The sequence below is a fragment of the Lithobates pipiens genome, unplaced genomic scaffold (assembly GCF_037356315.1).
Source record: "Lithobates pipiens isolate NorthernLeopardFrog02 unplaced genomic scaffold, aLitPip1_a1.2 Scaffold_30, whole genome shotgun sequence".
Taxonomy (NCBI): domain Eukaryota; kingdom Metazoa; phylum Chordata; class Amphibia; order Anura; family Ranidae; genus Lithobates; species Lithobates pipiens.
The window spans coordinates 175141791-175166059 of NW_027507791.1; the positions used below are offsets into that span (position 1 = coordinate 175141791).

Consider the following 24269-nt stretch of genomic DNA (forward strand, 5'->3'; position numbering starts at 1 on the left):
TTTATATGTGCAAAATACCTTCTGAGAAAGTGACTATTATACAGCCGATGTGATATATCCGATGCCTTGCTCTACGTGAGAGCTAATGATACGATCGGGCTTCTGGTGATATGAGATGTGCTTTTAAACCAGGGTTTTCTGGTAAGTGCATAACCTATAGGGATTTGCACAGGAGGTGTGGTGGTGGACTACTGTGAATCTGAACGATCTGCTAGCAACTTTTGCCACTTTTTGATTTACAGCACTTTATACTGGCAGGATTTGTGCTGAATATGAACTATTATTCAATATACTAATGGACTAGATTTTGTGTTTCTGGCATTTGTGATACCATTTACGTTTTCAGTTTGAAATTGATTATATATATTATAAGGTTTCTTACTGGGTGCAGTTTGATATTTTGTATCACATTTCAAATTTAAACTTACAGTTGGATGTTTAAGTTTTAAAAACAATAAAGCGCTGCTAGGGCCTTAGTGCGGTTCACCATTTGGTGACTGTCTTGAGCTCCATGTTTGAGTTCTTTTTTGATTAATATAGTAGCAGCTACAATTTATGTTTCACTGTGAGCGCTGAGGGACTAGGACTTTTAGTTTTCTAATACCTTGCTCTTATTTCTTTTCGTACAAAAATATATATTTTATTAATTAGATAATAATTAAAATCGATACAACGGACTGAAGAAGGTAAATATACAAGCTGTTTGTATACTTACCTTCTTGTCTGTTCTAAACACACAAAATGTGCCACTTTTCAGGCATGCTATAGACACCTCCCAGGCATGATATTTAAAGGAATATTTCATTTTTATTGTTTCACTTTAAGCAGTAAAAAAATCACTGCTCCCAAAAAAAACGAAAAAAAAAATGTTTTTGCATTGATACATGTCCCCTGGGGCAGGACCCAGGTCCCCAAACACTTTTTATGACAATAACTTGCATATAAGCCTTTAAAATTAGCACTTTTGGTTTTTCATGTTCATGTCCCATAGACTTTAATGGTGTTCGTGTGTTCTTCCAAAATTTTTGCTTGTTCGGTATGTTCTGGTGCGTACCGAATCGGGGAATGTTCAGCTCATCCCTAATGCTGACTATCATTTTCCTCCTCAATCTAGATGATGCTAGTTTCCAACAATATTTTTGGTTTAGGACACTACCACCACCACCCAAGGCCCAATTTTTCTGCCCCTGTTTAACAGGGGCATGTAATAAAAAAATTTGATATAATATTTCAATGTAGGGCCTGTTCCTGCACCCAACAAGAGTACCTGTGAGGGGTTAAAGTGTTCTCAATCCACCGCCACCACGACCACCAAAGGCTAAATTTTTTTCCCCCGTTTAACAGGGGCATGTAATTACAATTTCTGATATAGTATTTCACAGCAGGGCCCGTTCCTGCGCTCACCAAGAGTAACTGTGAGGGCTTACAGTGTGCTGGTACCACCAACACCTAAGGCCCAATTTTTTGCAGAGTATATAGGGCAGGCTGTATAGTATATATATTGCTTTTCAGAGTATATAGTGCCTGGGGGCCTGGGGGACCCTACGCCGTAATTTTGCTGTGGTATTGTTCTAAACATGGGAAAACTGTGCCACTTTACAGGCCTACTATAAACACCCCCCAGGCACAATATTTAAAGGAATATTTCAAAAAGAATATTTAAAAAAATCACTGCTCCCAAAAAAAGTCAGTTTTTAAAACTTTTTTGTGCATTGATACATGTCCCCTGGGGCAGGACTTGGGTCCCTAAATACTTTTTTATGGCAATAACTTGCATAAAAGCCTTTAAAATGAGCACTTTTGACTTTTCATGTTCGTGTCCCATAGCCTTTAACAGTGTTCACGTGTTAAAACAAATATTTTGCCTGTTCACATGTTCTGCTGTGAACCGAACTGGGGGGGGGGGGGGGGGGGGGGGGAGTTCAGCTCATTCCTAGTTGCCACACACAGTGGAATGAGAGCAATAATTCTAGCACAAGATCTCTGTAACACTAAACTGATGACCTACAGGGGGCTTTTAAAGTGTCACCTATAGAAAATATAGGGTATTGAAGTTTTTCACCATTTCACAGGCGTGTGCAAATTTAAGGCTTGACATGCTGGATATCCATTTACTTGGTGCAACCTCGGCTTTTATCTTTTATCAAATAATTGTGTAATTTATTACATTTTTGTGCCCACTAAAATTAACCTTATTTAGTGTGCTTTTTACAAAAAGTTTGCCTTTCCTAGACCTCTTTGGTAATATTGAAAGACCTAAAAAAATTGGAACTTACACTATTTTATTCTCTAGGGTGTCTTCTTTCAGAAAATATATAATGTGTAAGAAGTTTTATGTAATCTTCAAGCCTAAAATGATATTCCAAACATGTGTACCAAAAAAAGGCACAAACAGCGATGGGAGTGATAGGGTTAAAGGATAAGTTCACCTTCAGGAGCATGTTACATATTACATCAGTTTTTAGGGTGGAACATGTAACATGTTCCTGCTCCTGCAGCATCACAGGATTTCTCCCCTCCCTGCTTGTCCTGGAGTGTAGTGATGTAGACAAGCAGGAAGGTTGAGTAGAACAGTGGTCATCAACCCTGTCCTCAGGACCCACTAACAGGCCAGGTTTTATATATGACATTGGGGAGATGCCGACTAGAATACTGCAATCACTGAGCAGCAAAAGATATCACCTGTAATGTATTTCAGTTATCTTGCAAAACTGGCCTGTTAGTGGGTCCTGAGGACAGGGTTGATGACCACTGGAGTAGAAGATAAACTTTTAATATTTTTAACATTGGTTTGTTTAAGTCAACACCATAAAGCCCCACACATTCCTAAAAGCACCTCAGATTTAAATATGGTTTTAGGTCAAATTAGTTTTGTTTTATCGGGACAAGTAGATTGTCATGAGGGACAAGTAGATTGGGACCCCAATTTAGTCGCTTGAACGAGTCTTTTTTTTTTAAATGTCCACACCCCTGCTGTAATAGAATAGGCCAAAGTTTATTGATAAAACTCCCAAACTGAGAATTAAATCCCAAAGTCATCATTTTAGATTGTAGGCTCTAATGAGTAGGGGATAGGGGGAGAGGGGGAGAGAGAGATAGCGATTGATTGATTGACATGCAGTAAATTAGGAATGTTTTCAGACATAGAAGTGTATTTAGTTTATTTTTATTAATTAACAAAATGGAAAGTAAAAGAACAGACAAGATCTTTGGTTGAACTGGATGGACTTGTGTCTTTTTTCAACCTGACTAACTATGTAACTATGTAACAAGAAATACAATCAAATCAATATTTGGCGTGACCACACTTTGCCTTCAAAACAGTTTAAATTGTTCTAGGTACACTTGCACACTGGAGAAAACAAAAAGATGGCCGCTCACCACAGTGTCAACCTCTCCTGTATCTTGTGTTGCATGTATACAGTCATCATTGGAATAAATGTTTTGCATTGGATAGCATCCCGCTGTGCTGTGTGGCCGGCTTTATGTTTTCTCCTCCAGCGTGAGGCAAGCTGGGAAGGCACCTGCAAGTGAGAACTGTGATAGGGTACAACTGTTACTCGAGGCAGGTAGATCGCTCCAAACATCTTGGAGAACTAACTACAGAACTTCTCTAGATGCAGACTTCCTCATATCCTTTCACTTCATGTGATCCCAGACAGACTCGATGATGTTGGGATCATGACTGGGAGCCAAACCATCACTTCTAGGAATCCTTATCTTTGTTTACACTGAAGATAGTTCTTAATGACATTGGCTGTATGTTTTTGGTTGTTGTCCTGTTGCAGAAAACTTTTGAGGCCAATCATACAATTACCTGATGGTATGGCATAATAGCATCCAGCTCTTCATGAATAAACTGCCTCCTGCTCCAGCCAAATATTTCAAATTTTGACTAATCAGCTCAGAGCACCTACTATCATTTGTCTGCATCCTAGTTCCTATGTTTTTGTGCATATGAAATTGAAGCTAAGGGACTCAACTATGAACAAAAATATAGGAACTGGGGTGCAGAAAAATTGCAGCAGGTTCTTTGGACTGATGAGTCAAAATTTGAAATATTTGGCAGTAGCAAAAAGAACAGGGACACTGTAACCGGGGTGGCAATGATCAGGGACACTGTAACTTGTGGCGGTGCTTGGGGCACCGCGTGGTTTACAATTTTTTTTTACATACTGTCTCCAAAGCCATGCAGTGTCACAATAGTAAAACTGTACTACTCTAGGGGCATGATCAAGGACTTTTTTTCACTTTGATTGCTTTTTACAGTGATATTCACTGTAATAAGCAACTTGTAACACTGTTACTACTGTGCTTGGTCACAGCTATCCCATGGTACAGGACTGCTGTGATTGGACCTATCACAGAAATTACACAGTAGTACACAAGGCATCATGAATGACAACCTTGTTTACTACTGTGATTGGTCACAGCTATCCCATGATACAGGACTGCTGTTATTGGACTTAACACAGAAATTACACAGTAGTACACAAGGCATCATGAATGACACCCTTGTTTACTACTGTGATTGGTCACAGATATCCCATGATACAGGACTGCTGTGTTTGGACTTATCACAGAAATTACACAGTAGTACACAAGGCATCATGAATGACACCCTTCTTTACTACTGTGATTGGTCACTGTGATCACAAGGTACCAGGGCTGCTCACAGTTGATCGATGATAAAAACGTATATTTAATTCTCCCCTCATCTCCCTTAATAAAAATAGAAGCACAGGAGCTTAGCCATCAGATATTTACTGACTTGTTGGTCCCAGGGCTGTGCAATGTTCAACTCTTGATCTTAAGCAACCTCTTAAGAAATCTCTTAATTTTTTTGTTTCGAAAACTGTAAACAAGAGGACTCAAGAGTGGGGTCAGGACTGACTGATGGATAGCCGATGCTAAGTCATACTCTGCAGAGTAACTCAGTTGAAGCTGTATGAACATAAAAATGACACTTCCATAGAAAACAAGTGACATAATTAGATGAGATGTGCAAGTGGAGAATGCCTTTTTTCGTTCCACCGAGGTTCTCATCTTCAATATGATAAACAATATATTTGAGTATATAAAAACAATAAAAATGGAATTCAAAATGATTGTAAAGGAACTAACAGATAAATCCATTGAAATGTAAAGATCACTACTGGAACAAGCAAGTGTCAACAATGGAGATGAATCACAGAAGATATGCTCAACTACATTGGGTCCACAGTAAGGTAATCTGTAAACCAGGATGATCATGCTTAATGGGCTGAGGAAACCAAGTACCCAACATGAACATATCAAAATCTTACAGGTCTTTAAGGTCATAATCGTGTGATATCGAAGAGCTTTGCAAATAGCTACATATCGATCAAAGGCCATCGCAGTCAGAAGATAATTCTCTGTCACTAAAAAGGCATCAAAAGCGTACATTTGCAAAAAACAATTATCAAAAGAGATGTATGCCTTGCCTTCAAAGAAAAGAGCCATCAGTGTTGGGTAGACTGTGGTGACAATGCAAATCTCAACCACTGACAGGGTACAGATAAAAAGGTACATAGGTTTATGAAGGTGAGACTCAAAAATAATCACAAGCACTACAACTGCATTTCCACAAGTGATAAAAATATAGAGAAAAATAAACAGCAAGGAAATTGAAATGTTATTATACTTGTCAGTAATTTCTGTAAAACCTACTATGATGAATTCAGTAACAGACTGATTAGTAAATGCTGTTTGCGCAATCATTTTTGCAAAAATTATACATTTATCTTTAAATAATATCCAAATAAAAAAGGTTAAATGTTTTGAACACTCCACTGTCACATATAGAATAGGGACACTTAAAAAGACATCATTAGATCAATTTTTGTTGCTGTACATTGCTCTTTACAAATAAAACAGAGGTAGAATTGTATTGGCATAGAAATGATTCCACGACGGGGCTAGGAAAAAGACAAATATTTAATTAATTGTAGTTTTGGAAATTCTACAAGCATTTCAAAAATGTCACCACATAAAGCAGACAATATGGTTAAAGAGGATCTTCAGTTCCTTTCCTATGCTGCCACCTAAGAATATTTGATGTGTACACTGCTTTGTTCTGGGTTCTAAGACCTGTGGCACATCTGTGCATGAGTGTGGTTTCCTGAGCATGTGCACACACACTGGTATATGGAACATTGACCCCCGAGGCATCTGCCTACAGGTGTGATGAAGAAATCTGCTGGGTCCTAAGGATATTTACTGGATATATTTGTAAAAAGAAAAAAAGAGGGACGTTTTCGAACTATGCAGCCCACTCAAGGAAAAAAAAACATACATTTTATTAAAGATTAAAAACTGCATACAAGATGTATCTATCTGATTAATTAAAAGCAACACAGAAATAGTGACAGCAGAGTTCACTGTAATATTCATACACCAGAAGTCAATGCTGGTGGAATAAGGCTCCATTGGTTGACGCGTTTCGTCAGACTTTGCTTCATCAGGGCTCATGACAACAATACAGCATTCATCTAAAAATAAACAATTACATATGCATCATACGTTGTGCATGTACATAAACATTCAATGAGGTCATACAGTCACTGTGTGGAACATGCTAAGGTATGTACCACACATTTATTGAATGTGCTTGAACACTTGATGTGCCTAAACGTATGTGCAGCACATGGCTTTAGGCATGTTTTTCAAGCTTATTTTTCCTGCCAGAAGTAGAAAGGCATTCAGAGGAGAAATTCAAATGCCCTGTGTATACAAGGCCCAAATGTTGGTAGATATTGTGAACCTGTTTACAAGTGTATACTCATTAAGTTAGGTGCTTTACTTTAGTCACACAGCCTATCATTTCTTTTGAGTGCTTCTAAGCCCTTGTACACACGGTCGGAGAATCCGTCGGAATGTGTCCTATCGGACCATGTTGTCGGATAATCCGACTGTGTGTGGTATGCATCGGACTGTTTCCGTTGGAATATCCGTCGGACCAAATTTTCAAACTTGCTGGAAATATTTTCTGACAAACTGGTCCGATAGAACATACTCCGATCATGTGTAGAGAATTCCGATAGGACAAAGTGCCACGCATGCTCAGATCAAATTCCTACATCAAAGCTATTGGCTACTAGCCTGAACGTAGTCCCATCGTAACTAAATTACGTCATCACGTTCTGAAAGATCGGATTTTTCGACAACTTTGTCCGACCGTGTGTATGCAACAGTTTCGGACAAGATCTGACGGACAAAATCTGACAGACAAAATCCGACGGATTTGGTTGTCGAAATGTCCGACCGTGTGTACAAGGGCTTACAGCTACTAGGAACATTTTTGCCAGACAGAACAGAGGTCTTCTAATTCTGTTCCAAGGCTTGGGTAGTTTTTAGGAAGACCTTTCCCAAGTTCCTTTGCCTCTGCTCTAAAGTATGCTATTTATTTATTTATTTATTTTTTTTAACACCCCTCCAAGGTCCTTCTGCCCCAGTTTTGTGGTCTGGATAATTTCTATAGAAAGACTCCTCCAAAGGTTTTTGATGTCTTCCCTGAGCCAAGGTTAATTATTTAGAAAGGTCCTCTCCCTAGGGTCTTTTTTATGCTCTGTGGTCTGGCAAATTGTTTACAAACACCCCTCCACCTGCCTCTGTTCTGAGACTTGACTAATAGGAAGACCCCTACAAGAGCCTCCTGGATCAGTTCTAAACTTTGGCTAGTTTATTAGCAGATCAATCCAAGGCCCTTTGGTCTCTGCTCTGAGTTCATGCGAATATTAGGGGAAATTACTCCCAAGGTCCTTCTGCCAGGCTTTTCGGAATTGTTGTTGGTGGTGCTGTTCAAATGATATGAAATCAAATTGAAAATACTACATAATACAAGAGAAAAGCCTTTTAGTTTGACATTTCTTTAAAGATGTTTTTTGGTGTGTCTTTAAAATTGTGTACAAATAGAGGCATTTAAAAAAAAAATTCACATAGAGCAAAGTATATGCAGCCAATGTTAGGTGTTGCTGTTGTGAGTCCATGAATGACTCTTAGGCCGCGTACACACGGGCGGACTGTTCGCCCAACTTTGTCCGTCCAACAGTTTCGGCAAACAGTCCGCTCAAAATTAGCATGGACGGACATGGCCACACACGACGAACGAACAGTTTGCTGAAACCGTGCGCGATGACGTGAACGGCACCTACGACGGGACGAAAAATACGACGTCCTATACACTGCATTATAGCTTTCGGCGTGAAAATCCTTTCTGAGCATGCGCGCAACTTTGTTTGACGAACAAGCCTACACACGAGCGGGCTGTTCGCTGAAACAAGGTTTCAGCGGACAGTTTTTCGGAAATTCCGAAAAACCTTGTCCGTCCAACTGTCCGCTGAAACTGTCCGCTGAAAGCCCACACACGAGCGGACTGTCCGCCCAAACACTGTTCAGCGGACAAAGTTGGGCGAACAGTCCGCCCGTGTGTACGCGGCCTTAGGCCGCGTACACACGCGGGGACTGTTCGCTCAACTTTGTTCGTCAAACAGTTTCAGCGGACAGTCCGCTCAAAATTAGCATGGACGGACATGGCCACACACGACGTACGAACAGTTTGCTGAAACCGTGCGCGATGACGTGAACGGCACGTACAACGGGACTAGAAAACGACGTCCTATACACTGCAATGCAACCTTCGGCGTATAAATTCTTTCTGAGCATGCGCGGAACTTTGTTTGACGAACAAGCCTACACACGAGGGGACTGTTCGCTGAAACAAGGTTTCAGCGGACAGTTTTTCGGAAATTCCGAAAAACCTTGTTCAGCAGACTGTTCGCTGAAACTGTCCGCTGAAAGCCCACACACGAGCGGACTGAGTTGAGTTGAGCGAACAGTCCCCGCGTGTGTACGCGGCCTTAGTGATTCTACTACAACATATGCAGCATTAATGGACCCCATATACCTTTAACTGAAGAATTTGTGTTCTTTGTATGTTGCCCTCAAAGCCGCATAAAATAGTCCTTCCTAAATGCTGTACACATTTTGCTCTTTTTATAAATAGCACCTTGGACATTATAAATAGCATCTTGGACAAAATGGTATGGCTTCCCATACCATTTTGTTGCATTTGGCTGCTGTAGTTGTCCTCCAGAGATCTAAATATATTACCAGAATTTTTTAATTTTTACCACCATGGGGTTTGGATTCAATGCCTTTTGAATCCCAAACATTTTGACCTATCCAACTGAACTGCCGGTGAATTTAACAGGGGCATGTTCGAGCAACACGAATGCAAAACCAATTACAATTCATGTTGATGAAGTCAAACCAGAACAATTTTGGTTGGTTGCCATGGGTTACTGCTTTTCATTTTTTTAATATTTCAATAATAACTGGGTATAATATTTGATATGTCTCAGAATACTGGCAAAATGTACTAAACATGGACAAAGTGTGTGTTAACGAGAAACAGTATTTTCTAAGGGATAGAAAGACACTTAACCAATTGATCCCTTTATAACTAGGCCATTTTTTGCTATACCGTACTGCATTTGCTTAACTGACAATTGCAATGTCATGCAACGCTGTACATAAATGATATTTATATAACTTTTTTCCCCAAAAATAAGGTTTCTTTTGGTGGTTTTACAAATTTTGAAAAATTAAACAATATTTTAAAATTTTTGTTCATGCGCTTCCTCTATTCCTTCCACCTCGGCGCTGAAAGTTTCAGAACTAACACTCAACATAAAATTATAGTAATAGTTGGTTTGCACCTGAGACGGCAGCTACTTTAAAATATACAAAAATTAAATAAACAGATTATAGGAACTTTTCAATCTACTTAAGTAAAAAAAATCATTGTGAATGATTATATATATATATTTATTTATTTTTTTATCTAATTTAAATAGATTTAGACCAATATGTATTCAGCTACATATTTTTGGTTAAAAAAATCCCAATCCGTGTGTATTGATTAGTGTGTGCAAAAGTTATAGTATCTCCAAACTATGGTATATATACTGTTTTTTTTTCTTTATACTAGTAATGGCAGTAATCAGTGACTTATATTGGGACTGCGATATTGCAGCAGACAATCTAATACTAACTGATGCTTTTGACACTTTGTGGAAACCAGGGATGCCCCCCTCCACCAGGCCTTCTCTTCCCATCAGCGTGCTTTTTGTCAGCACATGAACTGACTCCTTGTACTTTCTTCCTCTTATGCCGTGTACACACCACCATTTTTTCAGTCGGAATAAACTGACGGTCTTTCCGACAGAGTTTCGCTGAAACAGACTTGCCTACACACGATCACACCAAAGTCCATTCGTTTAGAATGCGACGACGTACGACGGGACTAGAAAAAGGAAGTTCAATAGCCAGTAGCCAATAGCTGCCCTTGCGTTGTTTTTTGTCCATCGGACTAGCATACAGACAAACGGTTTTCCCGATAGGAATTGATTCCATGGGAAAGATTTAAAACATATTCTATTTCTAGGTCCGTCAGAATTTTTGAAAAAAGAAAGTCAGATGAAGCCCACACACGATCGGAATATGCAATGAAATGATTCCGTCTGACCTTTTCTGCTGGAGAAAGTCCGGTCATGTGTATGCGGCATTAGACTCCAGCTTTGTCCTACAGGGACTGCAAAAAGATGATGCCTGGTTAAATTTGGGTACTTCCACTGCTTGCATAAAAAAAAAAAAAAAAAAAAAGAATAATGGTGTATTTATGATTAAATGAGAGCTATATTAACTCATTCCCACCGAGCGTAAGCAGATGTGCATACTCGGCTTTCGGAGGTTATACCGGAATGATGCCCGCAGCTGCAGGCATCATCCCGGTACCATTGTTTAGAGCGGGCGATCGGCTTTCCGAGCATAACAACCGATGCAAAAGCCGCTCGGTTGTTATCCTGGAGGAGCGGGAGGGGATGACCCCCCCCCTCTCGCCACCTCCCGCTGCTCTTCCCGGGCCTCGGGAGGGCCGTTCGATGATCCGCTGCTTCCGGCGGCTAGTGACAGACTGGACTGAAGCTAGAAATGGCTTTGTTCCAGTCTCCTTGATGTAAACATGAAAACAACGTCACGAAAAAATATACAGTATTCAGATAAACCGTTTTCAGTGATCTGAATACTTTGAAGTGCAGAGGAGGGATATACAGTCTTTTAGACCCCCGATCCCTCCATAAAGAGTACCTGTCACCACCTATTACTGTCACAAGGGATGTTTACATTCCTTGTGACAGCAATAAAAGTGATCCTATTTTTTTTTTAAAACACAATTTAATAATGTAAAAATAAATAAAATGAATAAGAAAAAAATATACATTTTTCAAACCGCCCCCATCACCGCAAGCTCACGCAGCAAAGAAAACGCATACGGAAGTCACGCCCGAATATGTAAACAGTGTTTAAATCACACATGTGAGGTATCGCCGCAATTGTCAGAGCGAGAGCAATAATTGTAGCCTTAGACCTCCTCTGTAACTGTAACCTGGTAACCGTAAAAAAAAAATTTAAGCCTCACCTATGGAGATTTTTAGGTACCAAAGTTTAGTCGCCATTCCACGAGTGCGTGCAATTATAAAACATGGCATGTTTGGTATCTATTTACTCATATTTCACATTATACAAAAAATAGGGATTTTAACTTGTAAACACCAAATATCAAAAACTGATATATATAGTTGGAGCCTGGTAGTCTGAGTCAGACCCTTGCCTTGTATATCTCTGTAATATGAAGGCTCTACTGAAAGTAGTACAAAAATGGGCTTAGCCTTTTTATAAACTTACATAGGTCATTCAAATTTCACATGTTGGTAGACTAACTCGTCCTCCATAGTAAATCTTCTTTTTCATTGCAGGTAAATAATGGATTCCAAGCAGAAACAATGTGTCCTCACTGAGTTCTTGACGAAGCAGGAGTGCATACTGTCTGACATCCATAAAAGGCTACAGAATGTTTACAGAGATGACACCATTGACATGATTCACTGACAGTAAGCCCTTGTACACACGGTCAGACATTCCGACAACCAAATCCGTCAGAATGTGTCCGATTTTGTCCGAAACTGTTGCATACACACAGTCGGACAAAGTTGTCAGAAAATCTGATCGTACTTAATGTGATGATGTTATTTCATTAGGACGGGACTACGTTCAGGCTAGTAGCCAATAGCTTTGGTCTAGGAATTTGATCTGAGCATGCGTGGCACTTTGTCCGATCGGATCATGTTGTCGGAAAATTTTATAGCCCAGCTGGAAAACTTGGTCTGTCAGATACTCTGATAGAAACAGTCCGATGGAGCCCACACACTGTCGGATTATCCGACAACACGGTCCGATCGGACATTTTCAGTCGGAATGTCCGACCGTGTGTACAAGGGCTTAGACATTGCTCTTGTCAATGGTGCCATCTCCGTAAACATTCTGTAGCCCACTGTGGATGTTTGACAGACTACACCCTCCTTCATCAAGAATACAATATTACTTCTGCTTGGAATTCATTATTTACCGGCACTGAAAAAAAAGAGAGTTACTATAGAGAAAGAATTACACTACCAACTTGTATTTGAATGACCTATGTAAGTTTATAGAAAAAAGTTATGTCCACTTTGCATTTTGCATTTGCATTACTTTTAGAACAGCCTTCATATTTGAGCAGCAAGATTTCCTTGCCATATTTTCTAGTGTAGTTCCTTTCCACCTGGAAGTTTAGGATATTTGCATGTTTTAACCTTCAATTGTATTTTCTATATTATACAGAGAAAATTGAGTACTGTCCGTGATACTTTTTTTATTTGCACTAACATACAATTTTTCAGGACAAGCTTTCGGGTATGTCCCCTTCTTCAAGGTCCAAGCAGTAGGAGTAGAAGGTGAAGAAAATCTAAACCAATTCTTCTCATTGATCAACACTTTTCACCCATCTATTAAACTAAAAATGGAGTATTCAAACACACATGTCAACTTCCTAGACACTACAGTATACATCAGGGACCACAAGCTTCACACTTTGATATACAGAAAACCGACTGACCGATGTAGCTATCTTCACAGTTCCAGTTTTCACCCGCAACACACTAAACGGGCCATCATACACAGCCAGGCCATCAGATACCACCGAATTTGTTCAGACCCAGAAGACAGAGATAAACATCTCAGAACACTGGCAGACTCCTTCCACAAGAAAGGTTACAAAGAGAAAACCATCAACAACAGCATAAACACAGCCTTGAAAACCCAAAGAGAAAATCTCCTCCAATACACAGAGAAAAAAACAAATAACCGAGTACCTCTAGTCACCACATACAACCCAACACTAGAAGGGATCAAAAAGATAATCAAAGATTTACAACCCATTATAACAGAGGATGACACTCTGAAAGGAATATTCCAACAACCCCCATTATTGGCTTTCAGACAACCACCCAACCTCAGACACAAACTAATCAGCAGGAAACTTCACTCTGATTATGATGACACAAATAATGGAAGCAAACCCTGCAATAAAAAGCGCTGCAAACTATGCAACCAGATCAATCCATCCAAAAGTGTCACACACACAAATGGGACCTTCAATATCATGGGATCTTACAACTGTACCTCCAGCAATGTTGTATACCTCATCCAATGCAAAAGGTGCAGCAAAGGATCTTATGTTGGTGAAACAGGACAGAAGTTGCAAACGAGGATGAATTTACACAGACACACCATCAAGGAACATAAAGAAGACAGTTTATGTACACCTGTTGGACATCACTTCTCACAACCGGACCACACTATAGAAGACCTCAATGTTTTAGTTCTTAAAGGGAATTTCAGAACTATCCAGGAAAGGAAAACCTTTGAACTAAGAATGATAATTCTTTTTGACACAAAAAATAATGGCCTGAATTTAGACATAGGTTTCCTTACTCATTATACTAAAGTTTTACAACCCCCTCTGTGACTAGCAACCCCCCCTCCATTCCATAGCTCTCCCTCTGTCTTATCTCACTAACTCTTCTCTTATCTTTATTGCCCCATTGATTTGTATGTGTTTTTTTTTTGTTTTCTCTCTTCTTTCCCTCAGAGGTGTTTTTTTTTTTTGTTTTGGTTTTACATTCTGCTTAAAAATTTGTAAATCAGTACTGCTTGGACCTTGAAGAAGGGGACATACCCGAAAGCTTGTCCTGAAAAATTGTATGTTAGTGCAAATAAAAAAAGTATCACGGACAGTACTCAATTTTCTCTGTCACAATTGCACTAATACGGCTACTATCACATTATCTATATTATACAATAATTACAAAGACTAAAATGTAGAATAAAAACCACCACAGCATCTTCCATCTGAAATATCAGCCGTGACAACATTGACAACATTTTTTTTTCATTTTTATTGTGGTAGGTGCTTGTACTTGAATTCAGGTGTATAGAAATGTTAGAGAGGAATATAGATCCTGTCAAAGCACTCTTTAAGAAGGCCAAAACTAAATGAAGTTGTGGATTATTTCCCAAATTTAAATTATAATTTTTTGCTGGAATGACCGTTTACTGTATGTGTGTACTACTAGTGGATATATACTGCTCCTGATAAAGATACGCATATGCTGATTTTAGTCACGTTATAACATATTACTAATATATTAATCTATATGTACAATGAATATTTATAAACTATTTTATCTTACCGTGCTTTTAATTCATGTAAAAGATATTTAGGTTTACTGGGGAAGTATCAGGCATTGATTTAATTACTGACACGAGGTATAAAATTCTGTGGTCCTCAGACCATGATCAATTGGGACAGTCTTTCTCAAGACCTACTATATGTAATACATAGATATATCCACTTGGGACCAAAGGATGAAAACAAGATAGATAGATAGATCAAAACCACTAGAGGCGTTACCAGGTGTCTTTCTCTACAATAAATTGCAATTAGTGTACTTTTCAACACTTGTTTTCGTATCTCAATATAATTCTCCTATGTTTCAAAACAAGAAGCTGCCAAAGTGCTTTTAATAAGCCCCTTAGGACAATTGAACTAGATGGACTTGTGTTTTTTTTCAACCTAACTATGTAACAAATGATACATTGGGATTGTGTTTAAACATGGATTGTTAAATTAATATATATATTTATTTATTTATTTTTTTATTGTTAATGCCCTTTTTTTCAGTGCTACTTAGAATGCTTACCAGATACCAGGTCAAGCCAGCAAGAATGACAAGAAAATAATGAAATGTATCATGTTATATTTCATGAAGTCTAACTAAATTTAATTGTGTCTTACATAGTTACATAGTTACATAGTTACATAGTTAGTCAGGTTGAAAAAAGACACAAGTCCATCCAGTTCAACCTTAAAAACAAATAAATAAAATAAAAAATAATCGTACAATCCAGATACCCAATTTTATGCCCACAATTGATCCAGAGGAAGGCGAAAAAAAAACCCAGCAGAGCATGCTCCAATTTGCTACAGCAGGGGAAAAAAATTCCTTCCTGATCCCCCAATAGGCGATCGGATTTTCCCTGGATCAACTTTACCTATGTTAGTACCTAGTTATATTATGTACCATCAGGAAAGTATCCAAGCCTTTCTTAAAGCAGTCTACTGAACTGGCCAGAACCACCTCTGGCGGGAGTCTATTCCACATTTTCACAGCTCTAACTGTGAAGAAACCTTTCCGTACTTGAAGATGAAATCTCTTTTCCTCTAGACGTAAAAAGTGCCCCCGTGTCCTCTGGGTTGACCGTACAGAGAACAACTCAACACCAAGTTCACTATATGGACCCCTAATGTATTTGAACATGTTGATCATATCCCCCCTTAATCTCCTCTTCTCAAGAGTGAATAAATTTAGTTCCTCTAATCTCTCCTCATAGCTGAGTTCCTCCATGCCTCTTATCAGTTTGGTTGCCCTTCTCTGCACTTTCTCTAGTTCCCCGATATCCTTTTTGAGAACTGGTGCCCAAAACTGAACGGCATATTCCAGGTGAGGTCTTACTAATGATTTGAACAGGGGCAAAATTATATCTCTTTCTCTGGAGTCCATACCTCTCTTAATACAAGAAAGGACTTTGCTCGCTTTGCAAACAGCAGCTTGGCATTGCATGTTGTTATTCAGCTTATGGTCTACCAAAACCCCCAGATCCTTCTCCACTATGGATTCCCCCAGTTGTACTCCCCCTAGCATGTATGATGCATGCATATTCTTAGGCCCCAAGTGCATAACTTTACATTTATCAACATTAAACCTCATCTGCCACATAGTCGCCCAATTAGACAGTGTATTGAGGTCGGCTTGTAAATTGGAGACATCCTGTAAAGACGTTATTCCACTGCATATCTTGGTGTCATCTGCAAAGACAGAAATATTACTTTTGATCCCAGACCCAATATCATTTATAAAGATGTTAAAAAGTAAGGGTCCCAGCACTGAACCTTGGGGTACACCACTGATAACCTTAGACCATTCAGAGTAAGAGTCATTAACCACTACTCTCTGAATTCTGTCTTCTAGCCAATTTTCAATCCATTTACAAACTGATATTTCCAAACCTGTAGACTTTACCTTACACATGAGCCGTGTGTGGGGAACTGTATCGAATGCTTTTGCAAAATCCAAGTATACCACGTCCACTGCCACCCCTCTGTCCAAGGTTTTACTTACCTCCTCATAAAAAGAAATAAGATTTGTCTGACAACTTCTGTCTTTCATGAATCCATGTTGTATGTTGCTTAAAGTGTTTTTGTTCAGCAAGAACTCGTCTATGTGGTCTTTTATTAAACGCTCCAGTATCTTCCCAGCTATAGAAGTTAAGCTAACAGGTCTATAGTTACTTGGTAAAGACTTTGATCCCTTTTTAAATATAGGCACCACGTTTGCCCTGCGCCAATCCAGTGGGACTATTCCCGTCATTAATGAGTCCCTAAAAATTAGATACAATGGCTCTGAAATTACAGAGCTCAATTCTTTTAGGATCCGTGGGTGGATGCCATCAGGGCCAGGTGCTTTATCCACCTTTATTCTGTCTAAGTATTTCTGGACCATATCACTTTTGAGCCATTGTGGATCATTTGGGGCTGTGTCACTATCACCCCCATTATGGACATGTGCTCCCCCATGCTCTTTTGTGTACACAGAGCTGAAGAAAGTGTTTAATAAATTAGCCTTCTCTTTGTCCCCAGTCACCAACTCTAGATTGTTTTGTAAAGGGCCTACATGCTCTGACTTGACCTTTTTACTATTAATATATTTGAAGAATTTTTTGGGGTTTGTCCTACTATCTTTTGCAATCTGTCGTTCGTTTTGAATTTTTGCATCCTTGATTTCCTTTTTACATATTCTGTTAATTTCTTTGTAACATTTAAATGACACTAGTGATCCTTCATTTTTATATTTTTTAAAAGCTTTTCTCTTACAGTTTATAGCTTGTTTAACTTTGGCCGTGAGCCACATAGGTTTTGTTTTTAGCCTTTTAAACTTATTGCCCATGGGAATATACTTTGCAGTGAGGTCCCCAACAGTCTTTTTGAAGAATTCCCATTTCTGTTCTGTGTCCATTGAAGCGAATATTCTCTCCCAGTCTAAGTCCTGGAGAGTAGCCCTCATCCTCGGAAAATTAGCTCTCTTGAAGTTAAGTGTTTTTATCTTACCCGTATGTATTTCTTGTTTAGCGCTAACATCAAAGGAAATCATGTTATGATCACTGCTACCCAGGTGTTCCTTTATCTGGACATTAGTAATAAGCTCTGCATGGTTTGAGATTACCAGGTCCAACAGAGCTTCATTCCTAGTTGGGGCCTCAATAAACTGGACCATAAAATTGTCCTGTAATAGGTTTATCATTTTTTGCCCTTTAACTGTCCCAGCAGTGCCATTACTCCAGTCAATTTCTGGGTAGTTAAAATCCCCCATTATTATTACTGTCCCAGCCCTTGCAGCCCTTTCCATCTGTGCAAGGAGCTGAGTCTCCACCTCCTCATTCACATTGGGTGGTCTATAACAAACTCCAACGATTAACTTTGAACTACACCCATCTAAATGCAGTTCCACCCATAATGCTTCGGACTCATCACACTCTCCATCCACCAGGTCCTCTTTCACACTTGCTTTGAGATCACTTCTCACATAGAGACAGACCCCGCCACCTTTCCTTTTTACCCTGTCTCTCCGAAAGAGTGCATAGCCAGGAATATTAATAGCCCAGTCATGTGAGGATTGAAGCCAAGTTTCAGCAATACCGATTACATCATAGCTCTCCTCATGCACCACAGCTTCCAACTCACCTATTTTGCTTGGCAGACTTCTGGCATTGGTGAACAAACACTTTAATGCATTATTACATTTTGCTCTGGTGTTTTTCATATTATTTTTAGTAGTACAAATTGCACTATAGTTTTCAATGGCTGTTTGCAACATGGGAAATTTCTTGTCACCTGCCATATCCCACCCCCCATCTATCCCCATTCCACCCTCCATTAATGTCTGACCCCTAACTGACCTGTCTGCCCAATGTACGTCTGGTTCACCCTCCCTCCTCAAACCCAGTTTAAATACTCCTCCAGCCTTCCCATAAACCTCTTCCCCAGCACAGCAGACCCCCTTCCATTCAAGTGCAAACCATTATTAGCATATAGGTTGCACCCCAATGAAAAGTCAGCCCAGTGCTCTAGAAACCCAAATCCCTCCTCCCTACACCAGGTCTTTAGCCATGCATTCAGCTCTCTAATCACCCCCTGCCTTCCCTGTGATGTCTTGGTAATGTACATAAAAAACTGTATTGAAGGTGCTCAGAACCCTTATGCGAAGCCATAGGGTTGGCCAGCTCTTGGACTATAGAGTTCAAACCTGGGAGTGGAGAGAACAGAATTTTTCTTTGATGGATATTGACAGGCAAGGCCCATGCTGAGGGGAAGGTCATCCAGGTATCTCACTATGGGAATGCACTGTGAAAAAAGCAAAGCAAGTACAAGAACATATTTATAAATACCAAAGGCGCAGTGGATAGAGGGAAGGAAAGAGCAATGAACTGGTAATGCAAAACACAGGAAGTGTTGATGATGTGTTTGAAAAGGTAGTGTTATGCAAGTAGGCATCCTTGATATCCACAGCAGCCAGAAGGTCTCCATGGTTGAGGGTAATAAAAATATCTGATCGGATTGATTCCATATGGAATTTCTGTGCTCCAGTTAAGTAATTGAGATCATGTAGGTCCAAAATGGGTTGAATGCCCCCTTTGACTTTGAGGACAGTGATCAGTTTTGAGTGCAAACTCTGATGCCGCATACACACGATGGGAAATTCGGCCAGCAAAAGGCCGATGAGAGCTTTTGGTTGGAAAATGTGATCGTGTGTATGCTCCATCGTACTTTTGCTGGCCAAATTTCGGCCAGCAAAAGATTGAGAGCATGTTCTCAATTTTTCAGTCGGAAAAAGTTCCTATCCGAAAATCCGTTCGTGTGTACGCAATTCAAACGTGAAAAAACTGACGTGTGCTCAGATTGAACTACGAGATGGAAGCTATTGGCTACTGGCTATTGAAGTTACTTTTTTTGGTCCCATTGTCACCGCATTCTTGGACGGTTGGAATTTGGTGTGACCGTGTGTACGCAAGACAGCTTGAGCGAAAACCATCAGAGCTTTTTCCAACCAAAATTCTGATCGTGTGTAAGTGGCATGAGACTTTATAATCCAGGTCTACAGCTATGAGTCCATGAAAGAGGAGTTGTGTCACAGCAGTGTGGTGATCTGCTTGTCTGAGATGTTGGCATTCTTGACAACATGGAGTGGAGCAGATGTAGAGTTTGGAATGCTAGCTTGGTGCCCCTCCAAAAGGTTGCTATTCCCCTTGATGTTATTCTTGATAACGTTGCTCAAAGAGGCATAAAAAACTGCTTGCTGTAAAAAGGCATCTGCAATAAGAGAGAGAGAGACCTATTCTAGATATCAGACATATGTTATCTAAAAGCTAGTGTTGAAAAAACAGTTCGAGCTGAGCAAAAGTTTGGCACGAACATTGGTTATTTACCCGTTCGCTACCCAAATTGGCAGGCCACTCAACCGTTTCTTTGGCCCGTTGAATGCCCCACAATGCAATGCACACCACACATTCTAAGCCCTGATTGGCTGAAGCAATGAAGGCTTTGCTCAACCGGAGCACAGAGCACTGATGACTTTGCCCAATCATGGCTCATTGCTCATAGACCCACCCCACACTATAAAAGGTTCCTTCCCAGAGGAGCCATTCGCCGAGTAATGTTGGAGTGGAGTTAGTGAGCTATTGTGATTCTATTGCGAGTATAGAATGTTAGTGTAGTGTAAATATAGTTAAAGTGCAGCGTGAGTGTAGTGCAACTGTTCTTTTTTACTGTAGTGTCAGTTTAGTGTGTCATTGCAGGTTTACAGCAGTATATTGAAGTGTGTCAGTGTAAAGTGTCAGGGCAGTTTTACAGCAGTAAATTGTAGTGCATCAGCAGTTTTATTGCAGTATATCATATTGTGTCAGTGGAGCTTTTCTGTGTAGTGCTGTATAACCCCCTCCCTTTTTTTTGATAGCTGCGTGTAATTTTTATTAATTTTTTTGGTCCTGTGTCTTCCCCCCCTTTTTTTAAATCATGAACCGCAGTTTTTCTGACTGCGGCACTGTTCCCCCTTTTTTTATAGTATTGACATTTCAGCTGCTGCAGCGGAAAAAAAACAACTAGAGTCTCTGCCACCCACATGCCCAGTGTCTAAATGTTAGCTTGTCCAAACTGCTGGCTTTACAACTCCAGCCTTCTGGTGGATTATGCCACCTTCCGAGAATTAGCAGCATGTGCTGCACCACAATGGCAGGTTCCCAGTCACTATTTATTTGCACGTAAGGCCATTCCAGCTGTGTCATCACGTGAAAGGCAATGTTAGGGCATCTTTGGGCAAGGCAGTCAGCAACAAGGTCTATGTTACTGCTGACACAGGGTCCAGCAAGCATAGTCAGAGATGCTATATTTTCTTCACAGCTCACTGGGTAACTACTTTCAACTGGGAAGGATGCATGACAGGACTCAGTGCTGGAGCTTGTTATGCCGCCACATCTCCATACAGCTGGTAGGGATGAAGCAAGATTTGTCAGATCCCCCCTTCCTCCTCCTTCATGCACTCCTTTGCTGAATTGTCCTTTGAACCGCCAGTACCCCCTAAGCGTTCAAGGGGATATTCAACGAGTCAGGCTAAAAGATGCCATGCTTCAGCTGGTGTGTCTAGGGGACAGAAGCCACACCAGAGCAGAGATTCTTTCAGCTGTACAGGCCCAGAAGTGGTTCACGCCATGCCAGCTTGAGTCACGAATGGTGGTGTGTGATAATGGCACTTCCTGTCTGCCATTGGACAGGAAAAGGTGACACATATGCCATGCCTGGCGCATGTCCTCAGTTTGGTGGTGCAGATTTTCTTAAACAGGTACCCAGGGTTGTAAGATTTTCTAAAGCAGGCAAGAAGAGTCCTAGCCTGATTTGTGACATGCCCACCAGGTGAAGCTCAACTTTGGCAATGCTGAGGGTCGTGAATAAGTACCTGTGTGAGTATGGTACAACTACAGGCTCAGGGCAGCTCTGCTTTTTTCCCCATGCCAATGGCTGCTGATAAAGGATGCATGCACTGTACTGTGACCATTTGAGGAGATGACAAAGATAGTGAGCCATGACAATGCATGCGTTAGTGACACAATCCCTGCTGTGTTCCTGCTGGAGCATACTCTGTCTGGCATTATGGACAGGGCATTCGAGCCAGAACAGCGGGAGAAAGAGGAGGACTTCCTTTCCTCTCAAGACCTGCTTCATGCAGACACCATTCTTGCGATGCCACAGAACACACAAGAGAAGGGGGGGGGGGGGAGGCATTGAAGCAGAGGAAGATATATATGTTAAGCCTTGCTGATGATTTTACATCTGCAGAACCCTTGGGAGTAGTACTGGCTGGAAGGAGGCAGCTCCAGATACTGAAATCCTCAGTGACTCTGAGGGCTTTTTATTCCTCCGCAAAATTGTGTTGCATGGGTTCCTTTATTCTTCTTTTTTTTTTTTATTGTATTTTTATTGAAAATATAAAGATAACAATGACAAAGTGTTTGCATAAATGCACAGGTAAACAGTAAGTCCATCATATAAGACAAATCAGAAACAGAGAGGGGGGGAGGAAGGAGAGGGGAGGGAAGAAAGGGGAGGGGGGGGGAGGCAGGGTATTTCAGCACATTCAGTATATCCTCACATAAATTAACAATTATTTGTGGTACAAAACAGCAATCGTCACAATCAAATAGGCATAGGACAGTGAGCAGGAAATGTGGAAACCTCATTCCTTTAGAAGGGCATGGAACAGTGTGAACGTTCAATTTGAGCCTTAAACTCAGCGTAGGAGGTCCAAAATCAGAAGACTATATTAAGTAGCAGTATATAGTTTAGAGCGATACCACAGATCCCAAATCATAGAGAACTGAGGCATAGTGTCATGGACTATGGCTGTAAGCTTTTCCATACGGCCGATATGTTCTAGGTTCTGCAAGACTTGGGGGAAAGTGGGCGGGGTACGTGATAGCCACCGTATAGGGATAGCTCTCTTAGCTGCTAACAAAATAAAGGTGGCGAGCTTCTGAGCATGTCTAGAGAGTCCAGGAATCGGTAACCCTAGTAAGAAATACAGAGGGTCTAATGGGAGGGAAATCTCAAACAAGTCTTGGACGAAGGATTGTATTGTAATCCAAAATGGGCGGATCAATGGGCATGCCCAGAAGATATGGAAATGGGAACCTATATCTCCCCGACATCTCCAGCACATCGCAGGGGTCTTGGGATCATATTTATTTAAAATTTCAGGCGTTCTATACCAAAAGAGCAGAATCTTGTAAGCCGTTTCCTTCTGTTCCACACAGCGGGATGTCTTAGAGACGGCCTCCCAGATTCTCTGCCATTGTGGGAGTAGGATGGGATGTTCTAACACTTGCGACCACTTACGCATATATGAATGAGAAGATTCCATAATGGGTACCGATTCATGGAGTATTCTATAAATGTCAGAGATTAAATGGGCCTGGTATGGGCCCTGAGCACATAAAAATTCAAATGGAGTTGGCTTATCAAGACAGAGAGTGGGGGATTTAGAAGCAAAGTAGTGTCTGATTTGCAGATAAAAGTGGAAGAGTTGTTTGGGAATTTGGTGCTGTTTCTGCAATTCCGCGAATGATAGAAGCCTCCTGGTGAGCGGATGCACTATATTGCGGAGTTGAAACAAACCAGCTTCGGACCAAGGAATCACTCTATCATATGCTAGGCTGTCTGGGATATCTGGATTAAACAGTATGTTTAGCAAAGGAGGGCATTGGGAGGCCAGAGGAAACAACTTTAGGCATTTCCTCCAGATTTCCAAGGAAAACAGCATCGGGGCCAGACAAATGCTACGAAGTGGACCCATGGAGGTTTTAAGGTCTGCCCAAAGCATGGCACAGATGTGTGCAGGCACGGTGATGCTCATCTCAATTTCAGCCCACACTGTAGGGGCTTTCCGGGATGACCAGGTAATAACTGGTTTAAGGTGTGTAGCATAGTAATATTTGATCAGATCTGGGGCTCCCAGACCTCCACGCCATTTAGGAGCCAACATCACCGGACCTGCAACCCTATGCGCTCGATAATGCCAAATGAAGTTAAGAAAAGCTCTTTGGACAGCCTTAAGTTGGGACATAGGGATTGGGATTGGAAGAGTATCAAAAAGATAGAGGAGTCTAGGCATCACTGACATTTTTAGGACATTGATACGACCCAAAAGTGAGAGGGGAAGCGAATCCCATTGCTTCAAAAGCCTAGCAATGTCACGAAAAAGTGGGGGGTAGTTAGCCAAGTATAAGGTCGAATAGGAGGGAGTAATGTTAATCCCCAGGTATTTAATGGAGTCTGTGCACCAGTGAAAGGAATAGTTGTCTTGCAGTATTGTGAGAGCAGAAGAGTGAATGTGTATAGGTAAAGCTTCAGTTTTACTGGTGTTAATCTTGTACCCTGATATCGAGCTAAAATCTTTCAGCAAGGACAACAGGTTCGGAAGTGAGATATGGGGATTGGTCAATGTCAGGAGGATGTCGTCTGCAAATAGGGACATTTTATATTCCCTGTGGCGTAGGCATATCCCTCTAATGTCTGGGTGAACGCGGATGGCCTCCGCCAAGGGTTCGAGACAGAGGATAAAAAGAAGAGACGACAGGGGGCAACCCTGTCTCGTGCCGTTGCTCAAAGGGAAGGAGGACGATAGGTAGGATGCCAATTTGACCTGGGA

General features: G+C 40.7%; 2 protein-coding genes across 2 annotated transcripts in view; both read right to left on the bottom strand.

The window, feature by feature from the left end:
• Positions 1 to 3201: 3201 nt before the first annotated feature.
• On the bottom strand, positions 3202 to 5667 carry LOC143942272 (olfactory receptor 6N2-like). Its single transcript, XM_077463514.1, has one exon. The coding sequence runs from the start codon at positions 5551 to 5553 to the stop codon at positions 4798 to 4800; it is 756 nt and encodes a 251-aa protein (XP_077319640.1). The 5' UTR covers positions 5554 to 5667; the 3' UTR covers positions 3202 to 4797.
• A 14033-nt stretch (positions 5668 to 19700) lies between these two features.
• LOC143942248 (coagulation factor XIII B chain-like) overlaps positions 19701 to 24269 on the bottom strand; it is an 80312-nt gene continuing 75743 nt past the window's right edge. Inside the window, 1 exon segment of the mRNA XM_077463494.1 lies at positions 19701 to 19882. Within this exon segment, the coding sequence (XP_077319620.1) occupies positions 19701 to 19882 (182 nt within the window).